Source organism: Pseudonaja textilis, chromosome Z (assembly GCF_049901715.1).
Source record: "Pseudonaja textilis isolate UNSWEBS1 chromosome Z, rPseTex1.2, whole genome shotgun sequence".
NCBI classification, from domain to species: domain Eukaryota; kingdom Metazoa; phylum Chordata; class Lepidosauria; order Squamata; family Elapidae; genus Pseudonaja; species Pseudonaja textilis.
In genome coordinates, this window is record NC_142008.1 from 85496992 (window position 1) to 85515489 (window position 18498).

The 18498-nt window shown below is 36.4% G+C and overlaps 1 protein-coding gene across 2 annotated transcripts in view; it reads left to right on the plus strand.

The window, feature by feature from the left end:
• CNTNAP1 (contactin associated protein 1) overlaps positions 1-18498 on the plus strand; it is a 46727-nt gene that overhangs the window by 6052 nt on the left and 22177 nt on the right. Inside the window, exons 2-7 of one of the 2 annotated variants that reach the window (XM_087915877.1) lie at positions 7748-8672; positions 11165-11312; positions 11944-12147; positions 14392-14576; positions 14801-14944; positions 16523-16796. In XM_087915877.1, the coding sequence (XP_087772003.1) occupies positions 12048-12147; positions 14392-14576; positions 14801-14944; positions 16523-16796 (703 nt within the window). In that variant the 5' untranslated portion in view covers positions 7748-8672; positions 11165-11312; positions 11944-12047. The remainder of the gene's footprint in view (positions 1-7747; positions 8673-11164; positions 11313-11943; positions 12148-14391; positions 14577-14800; positions 14945-16522; positions 16797-18498) is intronic. The other variant, XM_087915876.1, reaches the window with a different exon arrangement.

The following is an 18498-nucleotide window of genomic DNA, read 5'->3' on the forward strand; positions in this document are numbered from 1 at the left end:
ATCATCTGTTCCAAGCAGAGATATAATCCTGATATGAACTGGATGCCTTCAGAGATATTCTGTGGCGCTCTAGGGTAAAATGATACTCCATCATGATTGACTGAAAATGAATCTGGATTTGACTAAAGCTTCAGGAACAGTAACTCTGATGGGCTTTGGTAGAATATTGTTTTGCTTTTTATACCATTCTGATCTCTTATCTTCCCATAAATTTGTATTTCATCTTTTAATCATTTTCTTAAAACTCTTTTACTTATTGTAGCTTTCATTTATTGTGGCTTCTATCTGTTTGTCTGCTTTGTTTGGGAATGTCACTTCCTATCCTGTTTTCTTCCTAGGCTTAGACTAAGGTGTTTTTTTTTTTTTTTTTTGAAAACAATGTTAGAACATTTTTCGATTCTGCTTTGTTGTGCTTTTTAAAAAATGTTAGCAATTTTATTATAATCATATGTACTAGGCTGGCTCAATGGGGTCTTTTGTGGCACATGGGTCAAATATTTAGTTTCTGATGTAGTATGAATTTAATTTGACACATGCAGACATTATATTGTGATAGAATGTGTATAACCAATTTGTTAATCTTATAAAATGTGTTATTTTTTTTCACTACCTGAAGATGTGAAAGCTAATAACCTGCATATTTTTGAGATTACAATTCCAATTATTTCTTTTACATAGCCTGGCTGGATGCAGTAAGTCCAGATTAATAGAAAAGCCACCCATAGTGACTGTGCAAAACTTAGTCAGTTGGGGAAGCATGTAGTAGAATTTAAATGTTTTTGCAGAAAGTGGCATACAAATTGTACAAGCATTTAAAATAATTCAAGAAAAAAGTTACTTAATTTGTTAATCTGAGCTATAGTTTATAATCAACCCAGTGCTTTTCTAGCAAGTCACACTACAGTGTAATATTGTGGTTGGTCAGGGGTGGGCAACTATGGCCCTTTTATGAATTATGGACTTCAACTCCCAGAATTCCTGAGCAAGCCATGCTAGCTCAGGAATTTTGGGAGTTGAAGTCCACAAGTCATAAAGGGGCCATAGTTGCCCACCTCTGGGTTAGGTTATGAACCTAAAATAAGAGCAACCTAGGTTCAAGTTGAGATTCCATCACAGAAGTCTATATTTCTTATCCAATTTTCTCACAGGATTGTTATGGGAATAAATTGAAAGAGGAAGCACTATCGATACCACTTGTTGGTATATATCAAGTGACGCACAATTTGAGACAGTTAGGCTTAACGTTTTTATTTTGTTTCATGCTCTCCTTTCAGGTTCTATTCAATAAAATGGCTGTACCAGACTGACTGTAACCTGCCTTTCTGTTTCCCGAAATGAGATTCTAGAATCTGGCTTAATGCCCCACAGAACAAGAGTAGACAAAAAAAAAATTGTGATTGAGAATGCATGTTTTGTTTTGTTTTCAAAATACTTTGGATTAAAGTTTAAAATTATAAAGATAAAAATCTAATGCAAACTAAGAAAAATATAAACAAGAAAAAACAAACAAACTGCAAAAAGGAAAAAAGGAAAAAGGAAAAGGAAAGGAAAAAGGAAAGGAAAAAAGGAAAAAAGAAAAGTGGAAGCATCTTCTTATCACATATCTCATCTTTCATCTATTACAAACAATAAAACTTCATCTTTTAATCTTAATCAGTAAAATCCATTAAGAACTACTAGAAATAACTATAGCAGTAACTATATATTCGTAGTCCTTGTCTTATGATAGTAACTGAGCCCCAAATTATGCTTATGCTGGTCAACATGTGGCTGTGACTGATTTTATGACTTTTTATGACAGTCGTTAAGTGAATGATCTGGTTGATAGGTTTATGTTTTTACTGTAAATTGAAGTAGAATGCCAGTTTTCCAGCAACCCCCCCACATGATTATAATCACGTGACTTGGGATACTGCCAATAGCTGAAAACGTGGGCCAGTTGCTAACCATCTAAAATGCAGTCATGTGACTGGGAGAGGGGAATGTTGGAACTTCGAATCTGAGTCATAATTACCATTTTTTTTAGCTTTATTGTAACTTCAATTGTTGTTAAGTAACTATTTTGTAAATCAAGAATTACCTATACTTACTTTAAACTAGTAAATCCATTTCATAATTCTTTACATATTATCTTGTTTTGTTTTTTCTAAAAATAGAAAGGAAAAAACCCATTATACAAAATTTTAAAAGCTTCATTATTGAATCTTAATTAAGAAAAAATTGATCAAGAACTGAAACAACAATTTGAAAATATTCATCTTTTATCCCTTCAAATGATGTCCCACAAATTAATGTCCTACCATCTTTCTTAATCTTCTCTCAATTATGATATCATAGCTTATCATTTTCACCAACAATATAAAGCTTTGTTGTTTCCCTACCTTATCTATAAACAAATCTTTCAGGCCTCATCATTCAATCCTAGTCAGACTGCAAATTTCAAAATTATTATTATTTTCATCCTCTGAAAGGTGCAAAGACATGGAGCTGAGGTAATGTTACTGTAAAATTGGATTAACTTCCCTTTTGCATATATATTTCCTCCCTCAATATATTAGGAAGGTTAGAGGATCCATAGACCTATTTTTAATGGGTAAAATTTGACTCTGATTTCAGCAGCCTGAAAAAAAAAGGAGCTTATACTTTATACAATTATTTTATATGACATGTTACCACTGAAGCCAGTGACAATATCCTGGACAATACTAATATTGTACACACATTTCTAATGTCATCTGTTCCACAGAGATTTTTATTATGTAATATCAACATTGGAACTTTCATTACTTATGTTTTACATTCCTGTGTCACTTGCCACTCTCTCTTCCTCCCTGGGCTTCTCGTGATCCATTCTTAGCTTTGCATTACCCAACAGAATATTAATATGATTCAGGAGATCAAATGCTGTTTTCTTTGGATGATACTAACTTGATCTGTTGGCAAGGGTATCTTAGTTCATTCTGGATTTTTCTGTAAATGTGAGGGCTGTTACTTAACTGAAATTGCAGATTTCTTTTGGTCTTCCTGATAGAGCTTTGTGTCTTTTTTCTTCTTCTTCTTCGCAATTCTGATAATCTAATTTAATTTGCATTTAGGATCCTGGATACAATTTTGCTAAATTAAACATTCCATGCTTGTAATTGAACTGGGACCACTGGACTGTTTTTGTATAGAGTATCAGACCTGCCCCATTAGGAAAGAAATAATCTCAACTCCATTAGGTTGAAACAAAAGGTTGTTTTACTAAGGAAGTTGGTTACAGTACAGTCAGACTAGCTCTAAAGTTTTCCCACATGAAAAATCAGAGCTTAATCAGAGCTTAATAAGATGTTATAAGAACACTGAGATTTGTGAGCAATTCACATTCCTTTCTTGGGGTGCATGGCTTTGGTGCCTCTGGTCCAAATCAGTTCAGGGCATCTTTAATCTTCATCATCTGTCATTCCTCCCTCCCTATTTCCCACGATGCACACACACACACACACACACTCACACATACAATCATACTGTCCATTTGTCCACCCCCTCCCCTCTCCAGCTTTGATGGCGAGCACTGGCAGGAATTGACAGAGTTTCTTAAAATCAGCCTTGTAATACAGTCTTTCAAAAGTTATAATTCAGATTTATAGCTGTCAATCATTAGTTGTAGTGGGCTGCACTTATATCCATTTACTACATCCATGTAGTGGGCATGGATGGGCCTTGCTTTATTACAGAATAGAACTAAGAATGGATCTTCCTGTGAGGGAAGAAACTTTGAAGGTTGTGGATAATGGGAGTTGGTTGTAATGTGAGTAAAATCTTCACTGCAAATTGCAAATGCTTTTCATGTGGGGTACTACCTGTTAAGAGATTATCAAAACTTCCCCATTTAGCTACTGTGTTTTAAAAGCATAGTTATAATTTATTTTATTTAAAACATTTATATAGCCAATATATTAGGTCTCCTTCTATGATCTGGCCTTAACAAGGTGAAGGGGCTTGTGTGGGTGGTCACATTGCAAGAAGAACTGATGGTAGGTGGACCAAGGCAGTCATAGAACAGGTCTCACTTGATAAAAAGTTCCATGAAAGAGACCTAAAACAAGATGAATCAATGACATCAGCAAGTATTGTGGGCCCAATTGGTAAAAGAAAGCTCAAGACCATATTCATTGGAAACATGTGGAAGAGGTGTTCATCCTGCAGTGGGTTGACAGTGGTTAAAATGATGTTATGTAACTTGTAAGATTGTTCATGCTTGCAATACTGAGATACCTGGGAAAATAACGTATAATAACTATGGGTTTCAAGTTCAGAAATAACAGTTTCATTTGTTATCTAGTATCTATTTGGCATATATGTGATTATCAGTGTTTTTTTTTTCAACTGAGATTTTTTTTTGTAAAAATCATGGCCAATTACAAATATTTTAAAACTTTGATTTGACTATCAGAACTCTAGTGTTGCATGATCTCTTTTTTAATGATCTGACCTCATGACATTTTTTTTTGGTATAATGAGTAGAGGTAACAATTTGGACACCATCAAGAACTAGACTTTGCCTGCAATAGGCAAAGAATTCAGTGCTATGTATATGTGATGGCTACTAATTTTATATACAATTTAATATTGTTTGCTTCTCTGGATGAAAAATCTCTGCTTCTTTTAAAAACTAAGCATCTTTTATTACAAATGTTTTGCCTGGGTGATATTTTTCATGGAGATTATATTTCATCTTAGAGATCTGTTGCTTCAAACAATCTGTGGTCATGTTAATCCTCAATAAGACTATAGATGAACATATAATCCATGAAAGCTGAAATTCCCTCCTAGTGTTCAAGGAGTTCAGACTTTTCCTTTTGGAGCAACTAGATAGTAGTAGTAGAAATCCCAAAATATAATACTTCAAATGAAAGCTTTCAGTATGAGTTAATGAACACAATCCTTATAGGAAAATCTGGATCTTTCTAATTTACTAGAGTCCACAAGAAGTATCAAGTAGTAAAAATACCTGAGCATTTCCAAAATGTAAAATAATTGCATTTACAAGCATATATGTCTCCTTTTATAGGTCCGTGAATATATGTGTCACATTTCTTGAGCATTGGTACTATTCATGGACATAAGTCTGTGTTCTGTAATTGTGTTTCAACCATTCTTATTTATTAATTTGATTTCTATAGCCACATACCTTGTATATGTGACTCTGGGCAGCTTACAATAAAATAAATAAAAACAAATATTTGTTTTTATTGTTTTTTTATTGTTTTAACTGTTTTATAATTTTAGAATTATAAGCCATCCAGAGTCACGTGACTGAGATGGGCAGCTGTAGAAACTGAATAAATTAATAAATAAAATTTAAAAATAAAACATGAAATACAAAATAAAAATACATAACAGCTGGGTATTAGAAAATAACTGTAAACAAAATAAAAAGTGTTCTCAATCATACTTTTGAAGCATCAGGCACAGGCATAAACCCAATGTTTTAGGTCCTTGTGAAAGGCCAGGAAGGAGGAGTATAATTTCAAGTGGAATGATGGAATGATGTTCCATAAGGTGATCTCATAGCAGAAAGGAGTCTCTTTCTGAGCCTTGCCAGCCAACACTCTTGGCAAATCTACTCTAGTGTGACTTTACTTTCTAAAGAACAGCAATGACATTCTAGCTGTATAGAATGTATAGGGAGCAGTTTATTGGAGAGAGTCTCTGAGCCCGTAAGATTGTTTAAATGTCAGTAGCATGTATTTTTAACATTGTTTGAGTACTGCCTCTAAAGTACTATTGGCAATATGAAGCTTCTCCCCTTGATCTGCAGGCAATGTAATAGGAGATGAAGCAAGCCCTAGAAATATTTATTGATGGATTCTAAAATCCATTCTTGTCATCCTTGTTAGATGGATCAGGGTGGGAAACCAACTTCACAGAAAGCTAAACATACTTTTAAATTCAGATTGGCTGGTTATAGCAGACTCTTGCAAGCCTGATTGTGTTCTACCTCCTTTTTCTTATCTCTTTATAATTTAATGAATTAGAGATATCTGAGTCATTTTCAAATGCAGTATTTGTCTTCTTATGGACTTAAAATGGTTTCAGCTCTTTGGCTAGAAATAAACTCCCTGGGTATTTCTGATAAGTTTCTCTTTCTTCCTCTTCACACAGTTTTATGAGCTTTTGATTTAGCTCCTAATGCATACCTCACAGTCATTGATTTACAAATGCTTCCTGTGAGTTGGCAGAAACATATATGCATACAATTACTCCCCCAAATAAGTGATCATTGGATCTATTTTATTCTGCAGTTTCTCTCACTGTTCAAATACAACATATTTTGTTCCAGATTCTTACATTTATGGCACTTGGAAATCTTATCAAAATACCCTGCCCCTTTTACGTATCTTTTGCTCAATAAGTATCCCTCATGCCCTTAAGTTGGATGAATATAGTGCCTTCATCACGAGGTAAAGTTTTTCTTGCCTGGGTTCTTACCAGCACTCCTTTTTCAAATTAATTTGAGTGACATCCTGCTCCATTAAGACGTCTTGATCCTAGCCCTGGGCTGCCTGACCTTCTCAACTTTGTTATCATCTACATAGCTTCTTCCAGGTTGAAGTTCTTTGGGATACCTACATTCATCATGTCCTGGATAGTTTTATTTCTGTAAATCATAGAAATCTAAAGTCATAACTTTCTCATTCAGCTACCTTATGCAGGCTTAGTAGGTTCCCCAGTTGCAGTATTCTTTGGTGGAAGCAAACTTAGTCATGATTTAATTTTGTCTTGAGGAGTTGCATAAAAGTGGAAGGTTTCCAAATATATCCTGCTTTTCTGACCCCATGGCAGAAAGGAGAGTACTGGAAAAATGTGTTTGTTGGGTCCAAGAAATGTGCTTTCTCTGTTGTGATACCTGCTCCCTCACCACATAGTATCCTTCTAAAGATCTCTATGAGTGAGATCCGTAGGAAGAGATCTACCAAGTCAAGTTCTAAAAATCTTTGAAAATCTGGCTCTGGGACAAAGTGACTGATGGGTTGGATGGGTTGTTTTGATTTGGTTTTTGTTCTCTTCTGAATGTCTATGATTTCTTTCTTAATTTGTTTTCTTGCTTTTCAAGCATGTAAACAATCCAGGGTAATTTGGAGTCACATGATTTTCAAATTAAATAATAAACAAAGCTGGATTTTTCTTTTTGCATTCAGTCTGGTAGCAGTGTTGCAGCAGGAGAACCTCTGCTTCCATTCAGGCCATCAATAACTCTGCTAATTAGCAAACCTTTGGAGTGGAAAATGTTTATCTTGCTAAATCTCAAAACTGCAGACCTTCAGGTTTCACAAGGGATATAAATTCTGCTTTAGATGTCTGATACCATGTTTTCTTTTCTTTGTAAGGTGGCCTCAGATTGTCATTTCAACAATGAGAATGCAATTTTTTACTGGAAGAATAATGAAATATCCACAGTGGAAGATAGGATTATAAAATTGGCAGTTTATGAGAAAGGCAAAACTGACCAGTTTGGCTGGGAAAAATATGTTTTACTTATTTTTCTTTAATTTTAATATTTTTATTATGTAGAAAAAATCTAATAAAAGTAATAATAAAAAAGGATGTAGTTTATTTACAATAACATTATTAAATAATTCTATTTTCTGTTTTTTTTGCTTTTAATAATGTAAGCTAACCAGAGTCCCTTTGAAGCAAGATGAGTGGCAAACAAATTTAATAACCAAATAAATAACAGTTGGTGCACCCTATTTTGCTATAGGCAGAATGCTGGCATATGATCCTATACTTATTTGGAGGATACAGAAGAATGATTCTATACAAGTGATTTCTATGAGGATGTAAACCAATAAACATTCAAAAAAATGCTGGACCACATGCATTGGCTATAGGGATATCCCTCTGTCTCCCACTTCCTGTGTAGCCTTTCTCCCTTAGCACTTAGCAAAAGCACTTAGACTTATATGCTGCTTTATAGTGCTTTACAGCCCTATCTAAGCGGTTTTACAAAGTCATCATATTGCCCCCAACCATCTGGGTCATTTTACCCAGCTCGGAAGGATGGAAGTCTGAGTCAACCTTGAGCCTGGTGGGATCTGAAAAGCTGTTAATCAGCAGAAGTGGCCTGCAGTATAGCATTCTAACCACTGTGCCAAAGAGGCTCTTATCTGCTACCACCAATAATTAATTACTATTTAGGCTGACCACAGCTCCCTGGGCTGGGGATTCCATTAGAGATCAGGCATGTACAGAATAATAAGTCCAATTTGGAAAAAAAACCCACCATTCTCATGCTTATCAAAGTGGATTGAGTCTGGAAAACAGTATTAAGGGCCTGGGGGATAGGGCTGTCAATAAGTGATGGATCCCTTTTGGGATCATCTGAGCATGCTACTGACAGATGTCAGATTGTATCCAATGTCAAAATAAGAATGAAAAACACTGTAATATGTACTGTTAAGAATGACTTACCGTTGCTTCTGATCTTGCTTGGGAATCAAATGAAAGCATAATAAAAAGAGAAAGAAAAGAAGAAAGAAAGAAAAAAAGAAAGAAAGAAAGAGAGAAAGAAAGAAAGAGAGAAAGAAAGAAAGAAAAAGGAAGGAAGAAAGAGAGAAAGAAAGAAAGAAAAAGGAAGGAAGAAAGAAAAAAAAGAAAAAAGAAAAGAAAAGAAGAGAAATAATAAGGTACACAAATAAAATAAATAAAGATGCAACAAGAAATTGGCATGCTTTTGCCTAAGTGACGTAATCATAGTCTGCTTTCCCTATAACGAAACCTAGATAACTCTTTTTTGTTTTGATTTTTCTAGTTCTTTCTGGCAAAATGTACAGAGAATTCTTTGTTGGTTAGGATCAGATTTCATTACAAAATTCACAAATCCGTCATCCACAGTTTATTTTATTTAGTACAAGGGTGGACAAATTAAGAGCTTTCTAACTATAGTTATCCCAAAATAATGATATAATTTCCAATCACATTGAAATAGAAAACATAGAAACTGTGATTCAAGTTGTAAACAGACATATTTTGTAATTATTAACACAGTTTGTATTATTTTTTGTTTGTGTCCCAAAGGTGCTTTTTCAAGAGGCAACTTCAGTTTCTAAGCTGAAGAAGCTTCTTGGGTGAGAAGCGAAATGTCTTAAAAACAAACAGACAGACAGACCAGTTGCCTCTTGAGAAAAAACATCTTTGGGACAACCATGACCTGGATGACTGAGAATCTCCTTAGAAGTTGTTTGTGTGTGTTTAAAAGAACTCCTCAACCTTCCTGAAAAACTCAGGGGAAAAAAATGTTCATGGGCCCATCAATTAACATATCTAGGTTCCTCTGATATTTTAGATATGGATCCCAAGCATGAATTAACATTAGCTTAGCATTTTGTATGAAGCAGCAGTTGAAGTTTCTCAGTCATGGTTTATAGCTTGGTGTTATATGAAGCCAGTCAAACTTGACTTATTCAGCAAAACATGATAAACTCTTATTTGATACAAGACTTGGAAAAGAAAGAAAAGAAGGGCATTTTGTTCCACTTCATTCTGCCAATAATTGCCCAGGGTATTTAATCCAGGATGAAAAAAAAAATTCTGGTGGGAAAGAAGGCTTTGATTCTCCTGTTTTAGCAGAAACAATCTACAATGGGTTCAGACTCACTTGCTCCCCACTGCATTACTTTGTGCAGGCAAGAAAAAGTAATGGGAAGTTTTACTTCTGCTTTTACAGAGTCAATCTCATCGTTTTGATTGGAATTTTGAATCATGGTTTGTTGAATACTTCATGATGATGCATCATACTAAGCCAATGTTTCTCAACATTGGCAACTTTAAGGTGGATGGATTTCAACTACCAGAATTCCCCATCCAGTCATACCTGAAAGTTGCCAAGATTGCAAAACAATGAATAGTGCTAAGCCATTAAAATATTTATTTATGAGTGAACAATACATCAGGAAATTATCATAAATTGGAATGATAAATTGAACTAATTTTATCATTAAAGCAATTAAATTAACTATATTCTAATAGATAACTGGGTAAGGAAGAACCATGATAGGGAAGGGACAATGGAAAGAAGGAGAGGAGTACAGTTAGATTAATTACCCATCACCACTGCTTCTGGTCTTCTTCAGAATGGGAGGTGGCTAATTACAAATTAAAGATTATGCAATCAAGTCCTCACACTGCATAGATCCCTAACATGTTGTATTTAATGTAATTATGAGTCAGTCCATTATAGGTGATTCAGGAAGCTATAGTTTTAAAAATCCTTATATGATATTATATATGAGCACAGTTTAGAATTTTAATAACAGGCAATCGCTTCCATTCTTAGATTTCATGTGTGTGTGTGTGTGTTTTCTTAAGTTTTCGCGGGTACTTACATGTATGGTATTCAGCTTTGTTTGGGTATTTTCCCATGTCATTAAAGTTGTAGCAACGTTTCGGCAGAATCTCATCTGCCATCATCAGGCTTCTGTATTGTGTTCGTCTGTGTGTGTACACACACACACACACACACACACACACACACACGTATGCATGTATGTATCGTTATATTTCCCAATTTGAAACAGAGTTTTTGTTGGTTTGTATGCGAAGAGAGTAATAGAGAGGGTTAATTCTAAAAATGTCAACTTTCATTTGAACTCAAAGTAAATAATTAATATTAATTTGCTGTTTGATTTTTTTTCAGAAGAAAGAGGCAATGATTAAAGATAGAGCTTTCTTACCATTTTTACTTTACCCAATATCTATTAAAATAAGTTATTCAACCCAAAACACATTCAGTTCCTTTGCTATAATAAATTTAATACATATTGAAAACTTATTTTAGAACCTGTGAAAGACTTTTGTGATGAGAATGAATTATATAAGGAGATACCGTAAAGTGAGAATTTTATTTCTTCTAGTTCATTGTATTAAAGTGTGTCTGGCTATAAGAGCTGGCACAAGCCCTTCCCCAACTGACTATACATATCTTTTATAAGTGGGATCATAGAGTCTGAATGTGAATTATATATGTTGTTTCTTATCTTTTGTTGGTCTTGGATTTCCCCACCCATCCCCCTTTGTGAAAGCCAAGATTTCTTACTTATGCAGTATTAAAAATTCAAGCATTCTTAATTACATCCCAAGTAGCGTTTCCAACTTTTGCTTTTTTTTCTTTCTGTCCTAGACATTTTTTGGTAATGTAAATTCTAGTGGCGTGGTCAGCCATGACCTACATCACCCCATTTTGGCTCGCTATCTCCGGATCATTCCTGTGGCTTGGAACCCACAGGGCACTATTGGCTTGCGAGTTGGCCTTTATGGATGCTACTATGGTAAGTGATTCTGCTGAGAATAATGTCCTTTAGCTGAAGAATAGAAACAAAAAATGGAAGGTGTAAGGCAAAATTTATTCTTACTCTCCCCTTTTCATAAAAAATTGAGTGAGAGGGATGCAAGTAGAATTTGAAGTGCTTGTATTTCTGTTTATATCACTTAGAAGGAGAGTAGGTAAGATAATACATGAAACAGATTGGTCTTTTATGGCAGAAATGAAAAAAAACCTGTGGATAAATTATTAAGGCACTTTTTCAGCTTTTTGTTTTGGGCCAGAACTATAATTGCCAGATTTATTTTCCCATTTTTCTTCTTTAGCACTGAGATGAAAAAAGAGGATGGAAAGAACTTGTTTTCAAATTGTATTTTTCCAAGTGGGGTGTTTTTGTCAGAGTAAGACCAGGTAAGAGGGGACTGAGGAAATTGGGACTGAGGAAATTGTGTTGCATTATGGAGAACAGGGAAAACTTGATCCTTGATCTCAGCTTCTTCAGAAGTTTCAGACATGCAAGCTTAGCACTGGGCAGATTTAAATGGTCTCATTTGGGATTATGCTGATTTTGGTGAGCTGGTGGTCACTTGGGGAAAGGACTTGACTTGTGATAACTATACATTTGTTCTTTCCTGCAGATTCTGAAATCGTATATTTTGATGGGGATGATGCCATTTCTTACCAGTTTCGCAGCAAAAAAGTTCGTTCCACTGAAGACATCATTGGGTTCAACTTCAAAACAATGGAGCATGAGGGCATCTTAATGTATGCGGCAGGATCTCAGGGAGATTATATCAGTGTGGAACTTCAGCAAGCCCAGCTGGTTCTGAGCATAAGTCTTGGTGAGGTCAGAAGGAAGAAGCATGAGCTTGGTAGATGCCAGGATTCTTTGTTGATATGCCAGGGGAGGAGGAAAAATATTGATACAACTGATAAGCAAGTCAGGAGAGAAGGAGTCACCTTTCTTTCAAGTTTGAATTGAGGCTAATGTACTTCTGAATTTTGATGTATATCTTTATCCCAAGCAATAAGGAGTTTTGGAGCAACATTTCTGTGGGATTTTTTGGGATAGGTAAAGTCATGGGAACTGTGCATTGTTTTATTACATCAGCTGCAGATTGCAGTCAAGTAGACTTAAAAACCAGTGAGTGCACCCACCATACCATGTAACTTGTCTTTGAAAATGCAGCTACATCCGAACTATATTTTATTTCTTGCTAATTTTCTGTTTTGTAGTATGTCAGTTTCTAAATTAAGATTTTAATACTTTTAAAGACTAATTTTGTTCTTCTTAAAACACTTTTATATATTTTTCTCTGGTCTCATGCACTCCAAGAATACTGGAGCTGTATCAGGACTGTGACTTCCAGAATTTCCAGTTTCATCAAAAATTTTGGTATTTTGGGGAGTACCAATACACCTGGAAAGACAGATGTTGAGGAGATTCAATGTAAAGGTTCAAAGTAAAGGCTGGGTAGACCTCAAAGTACATTTCAGTCTTTGTCATTTCACTAAAATCAATATTCAGAACAAAAGTTAAAAGTCAAAATAAGTAGAAGGCAGGCTATGACTTTATTGGTAGTATTTAAAGGAAATAGGGTATACAAAAGGTTTGACTTGGGCTTAGCTAAGTGTAGAGTTTATAACTGATTTCAACCCAAGGTCCAAAGGATATTTGAGAATTCCCTAAAGGCTAGCTATTTCTTAAGTGAAAAAGATGCCAGGTTAACCCTTTACCTCCTTTGAATATGTATCCATACCATGAATGAAGGAATAGAAGTGAATCATTTTTTGGCTACTTAGGCTATTGCTTAAGTTGGGGGAAAAAGCACCTACTAGGTCCAACAGAGGTCTTCAAGTTAAAGTGTATACACAATATAATATTCCATGCCAACATGTAACTTATTGCCTGCTTCTTTGTAGCATTGGAATCAGGCAGTATGAACTCAGTGTGTTCAAGCCATCCAATTGTGACAACCTATTTAAAGAAATGATTAACCACAATTTTTAATGTTGGTGTTGTGTTGGGGAAAGGCCAAAAGGCAGGGTGTAGAGGATGAAAATAATATTAAATAATCAAGGAGTGGAAGGAAGCCTCCCCACAACCAGCATGTGCCAATGTCATTATATTCAGGAACGGAATATAGGAGTAATGTATTACCGGAATAGGAACAAGGAAATTGTGTTGAGAACTTTTAGAACCTATGGATTTTTCCTCAACCAGTGCATATTGAAACATAGCCAGGTCTTTGGCTTTTTCTTTTATTGTTACCAATAAGCACCTGGTTTATATTTCCCAACAGAGGACTGACCTATGTTTCTATTTCCATGTGCAAATTTATTTTCTCTTATTCTGCCATTTAGACCTTGTCAAGATAGATTAGTCAAGCAGAAATATTGATAGTCTCATTCACAGCATTCTAATTAGTCAAAGCCATGATACAGACAGCAAAAATGTGAGTGCTTTTTGGTACTACAGTAAAGGCAGATAGATATAATGTCTCCTCTAAACACCTCCTGTTTCATACCAGGGCAAAATGCTGAAATTGTGCAGTCCATTTAAAGAAAATTGACATTGAATTAGCACATACCCTTTTTTTAGTAAGCTAGCTAGCATTGCCTAAAGTTGTGAAATGATGCACTTATCCCTAAATACTCTTTCACTGAAGGCTAGATTTGTTTAATTAATTTTTTAGACAGAAATGCAAAGTCTTAGAAATGAAATGCCCCAGGATTTTTTTCTTTTGGTTTGTTTGCACAGCTATTTGAAAATGCCACCGAGGAAAAGAAAAACTAAATAAGGGAATAAAAAAAGCAGCAGAAGATTTACAAGCTGTATAAAACTGATGTAAAAATTTCAAAATAACATTCAATTAGTACTCCATATAAGTATGATCTTATATCAATTTAATATTTTAAAATATTATTAAAATCAAACCAACATTTGGTAGTTAGCCTATATGGTAAGAATAATTAATCAGAATAAATGATTATCTAATCTGAGTATGTCCTTATAATGAAGCAGACAGTACCTAGTATTTGTTGACATTATTTCTAATACTTTTTATATGGGTTTCTACCATCAGGTAACAGCTCATTAAATATGAGTGGAGGGGAGACAACAATGAAACTGGGGAGTCTCTTGGATGACCAACATTGGCACCAATTTCGCCTTGATCGCTATAGAAAATATGTCAACTTCAGTCTGGATGGGGAGATTTTGCAATTCCGCCTCAATGGGGAATTTGAGCAGCTTGACCTAGACACAGAGGTGATATGCTTTGGAAGAATTTGCAATGTGATAATGTTCATTTGGAAACCAACTGAAATGTTCCTCTCTACTTTTCCATGGAATTTGATATCTGCTGGGAACTCTAATGACCTTTAACCCTTCATTCTCTGTCTTTCATTATGGACACATGATCTATATGCAGCCATTAAAAATCAGGACCTAATTGGCTCCCAGCTGAGTTGTGTCGTCCTTGTTTTCTACAGATCTTCTTTGGAGGAGTGAGAAACTATGAGAAACAGCGACTTGTCTATAGGCCAAACTTCCGTGGCTGTATGGAAAACATTGCCTACAACCTGGTTTATATTACTAATTTAGTAAGACGCCGGCATCCCTCTATCCGAGTTGAGGTAAGAATTAACATAGATTGGGTCTAGGACTGGGGTCTGCAACCTGTGGTTCTGGAGCCGCATGCAGCTCTTTTGGCCCTCTGCTGCAGCTCCCTATCAGCTGATCCCACTACTGGCTGGCTCCTCCCTTCCCCTCTTAGTCACTCCTCACCTGGCTTGATAAGGTAAGGGTGACAGTGGGGGAATGGAGATTCGCTCCATACTCCAGAGTGGGAGCAAAGCAGCCCTGTACTTGCATTTGCACAACAACAGCATTCTGCCTTCGTCGTGGTACATTTGCGCTCAAGGCAGCCCTCGCCTCCCACTGCTTCGGGCTTGGAGCTGTTGCTGCCTCCATGGCCTGCCTATTGCTTTCACAACGCCTTGCACAGCATGACTAAACTTAGTGCACTTCACATTGGGGGGGGTCCCCTCCTCCTCCTGGAGCCTATTACGACATGGAGCCACAATGCTACCCTGCCCCACTTGCCCCTAGCAATAGCAGCAATTTCTGCCAGCTAGAAATGAGGTGCTGGAGAATCAGAATCAGAGAGAAAGAGAGAGACATATAAAGAGACGCACACATAGAGACATAGAGAGAGATGTAGAGACACACAGAGAGATATAGAGAGAGGGACATAGAGAGAGAGACAGAGAGAGACATAGAAAGGGAGACATAGAGACATAGAGAGAGATATAGAGAGACATAGAAAAGGAGACATAGAGAGAGAGAGAATGAGAGAGAGAACGAGACTAAAACAGGGAGGGAGAGAAAGAGTGATGAGAGAGAGAGAACAAGAGAGACCGAGAGGGAGGGAGGGAGACCTATAGAGAGAGAAAGAGAGCTGAACAAAATTTTTACAGAACTATAGATACGTTGAGGCCTTTGAGGTGAGTGCCGGGAGATGAGGGGCGAGGCTGGGTGTGGCTGGGGGGGGGGTTCATGTGACTGGTTGGGAGTGAGTGACATCGAATTGGCCATACCACCCAGGTTTTGTGGCTCCTGGTGTTTTCTGTGGGGAATGGGTCCAAATGGCTCTTTGAGTGTTTAAGGTTGCAGACCCCCTGGTCTAGGACCTATGGCAGCCTTATCAACTTAGAAATCCTGCAGTTAACTGGACTTCATTTCTCAGACTTCCTCAACCACTGTGGAAAGTTTAACTCTACACATCTGGAAGATATGTTTGGGAAAAGCTGGTCAGTAACAATGAAGATTAAAAACTGGCTCTATTGTAATTGGAGGCAGCCCTTGGCCTGTAGTTGCTAATCTCTGCTGAGTCTGTGCATAAGCTGATGTTACTTTTGTCCTGTAATTGATCCTGCTGCTGCCTGACACCTGTTTTTCTGTTCTGATTTCATTGTAAGTGAATTGATTTTTCATAGCTGTTCCTGGAAAGGAAACTCCAGTATAATATCCTTTAGGAAAACTAGCTGAAAAAAGGAGCCCAATAGAGATCTTTTTGGTGGCCAAGGCAGCAGATTATGTCATCATATATCAGACATGTGGATATGGGAGCAAAAGTCCTTAATTGACTCGCCTTCTCCCTTTGCTTTTGCTTTCCTCTGTGAATACCACTGTGCTTTCTCTCTTTGTTGCAGGGTCATGTGGGCTATTTCTGTCGGGACAATCTCTTGTTCCCCTTTACCTTTGCTGGGGTCAACAACTTCTTGCAGATCCCTGGATATCCTCGGCGCAATATGCTGGCAATCAGCTTCAGTTTCCGCACATGGGATGTTGTAGGGCTGCTTATGTATACATCCTTTGCTGATGACCTAGGATGGCTTGAGATGGTCCTGAGTGATGGACAAGTCAATGTCACAATTGCTCAGCCAAAAACTCAAACCAAAACCAAGAAGCTGGAATTTGCAGCAGGTAGGCAGTAAAGTAAAGACAGTCAGGGTTTCAGTTAGCAAAATGGCTCCAAGGTAAGACTGCAAAGCATGTTATATAGTATGTTCCTAATGTTGGAAAGGTGCCCTGTGGGAGAGGGGAAAAGGAAGGTTGGTGGTGCTGGATTCTAGGTGCCAACCTGGAATACAGCTTGTTTGATTGTTTACTTCTTGCCCAAAGACTGGAGAAATTAGGGATCTAAGGCAGATATTTTTCTTTTCCAGTTCAATAAGAAACTATAACTCTCCTTGGTGCAGATGATCTTTCTTGGTTGGGCAGATTCTCCAATTAACCCTCACAGTTGGATTTGGTAGAACTGTAGGGCTAATAACATGGAAAGTTTTAGTTATAACGTTGCCTTCTTGGTATTCATGCTAACTTTCAGCAGAGGCTGTTAAGGATGCTGAAGTCTTGCTTCTTCTCCTGTCCAAAGATACTGGCTGGTCTCAGGTATTCCCGTGCTAATTTCATCTTCTCACAAATAGATATCTGCTTCCCAACTAATTTGTATATTAGTGGCTGGACAGGCTGTGCTTCGAAAGAGGAGAGATAATGGCTGCCAGCAGTGCTTTATGTGATTCATTCTACAAACAAGCTTCCTCTGGTTGTTCATTGTAATGAGTAAAGAGTTATTGAGAGTGTGTGAGTGAGGGGGAGATGCCTGGTGATGGAATCAATTAGAATGGGGAGGGATCTTTTGAGGTCTGGGTGTTGAGGAGTTATCTTGAAATAAAAGCTTCTTCATTGTGGATAAAGTTTAAAAGCAGAATATTAAAAGATGGGTATGTATAAATAATGTTAAGTTTCTTAAAAAGTTAATTATCTGCTCCTGCAATAATAAGACATTCTCAAGCAGTTTTGGTGGTGCTTTCCATGTAGATTTAGGTCAGGATGAACAGTGCAGGTTGCTTATTTGTGGCACTCAAACTTTGGATAACTTCCAGCAGGTCAATTTGTAGTATGAAAATACCAGTTAAAGAATGGAACTTGGTCTGCTGCATCTCCTTAGGGAAAATATAACAATTTCTAGACTATATCTTCCAAATTGAGATTCAGTGACAATATGGTCAAATTTTTATTTACCAATTATTAACATTTTCATTCCAGAACAATTATAGTGCGGTGAATGATGGGAAGTGAGCTGTAATGTCTCCAGAAAAAAAAAATACAAATAATAAATACAGATCCAAGATTAGCTTCATGACAAGCTTCAAAAAAAACAAAAACAAATCTCTGTTTATTTTAATCTCCTAATATTTCCATTTAACTTGGATTAAGGGATTTAGCCAACATTAGCAAATAATATGAAACATTGACTAAAATGTACAACTGGATCATAGATGGATTGTACAATGAATACTTTCTTTGTGCAGGTGCATTATTTATTTATTTGGTTATTTATTTATCTGGTTACTAATTTCAGATACATGATCCGTGGAACTAATAATTAAAACCAGAATAAAATAACTCACAAAAATATACACAACACAAATAATAGCTGCACAACTAACCTAAAGCAATACTAACAATCATCTTCTTTAATGCAAATAAGAAATGGGCTCATCCATTCCATTAGGACCCAAAACTCAAAATCAGTGTAAAATTTTATAGCGTAGAATGATATCTAAATCCAACTTCAGTGTTTGGCTTGATGAATCAGTGGTGTGAATCACTGCAAGGGATA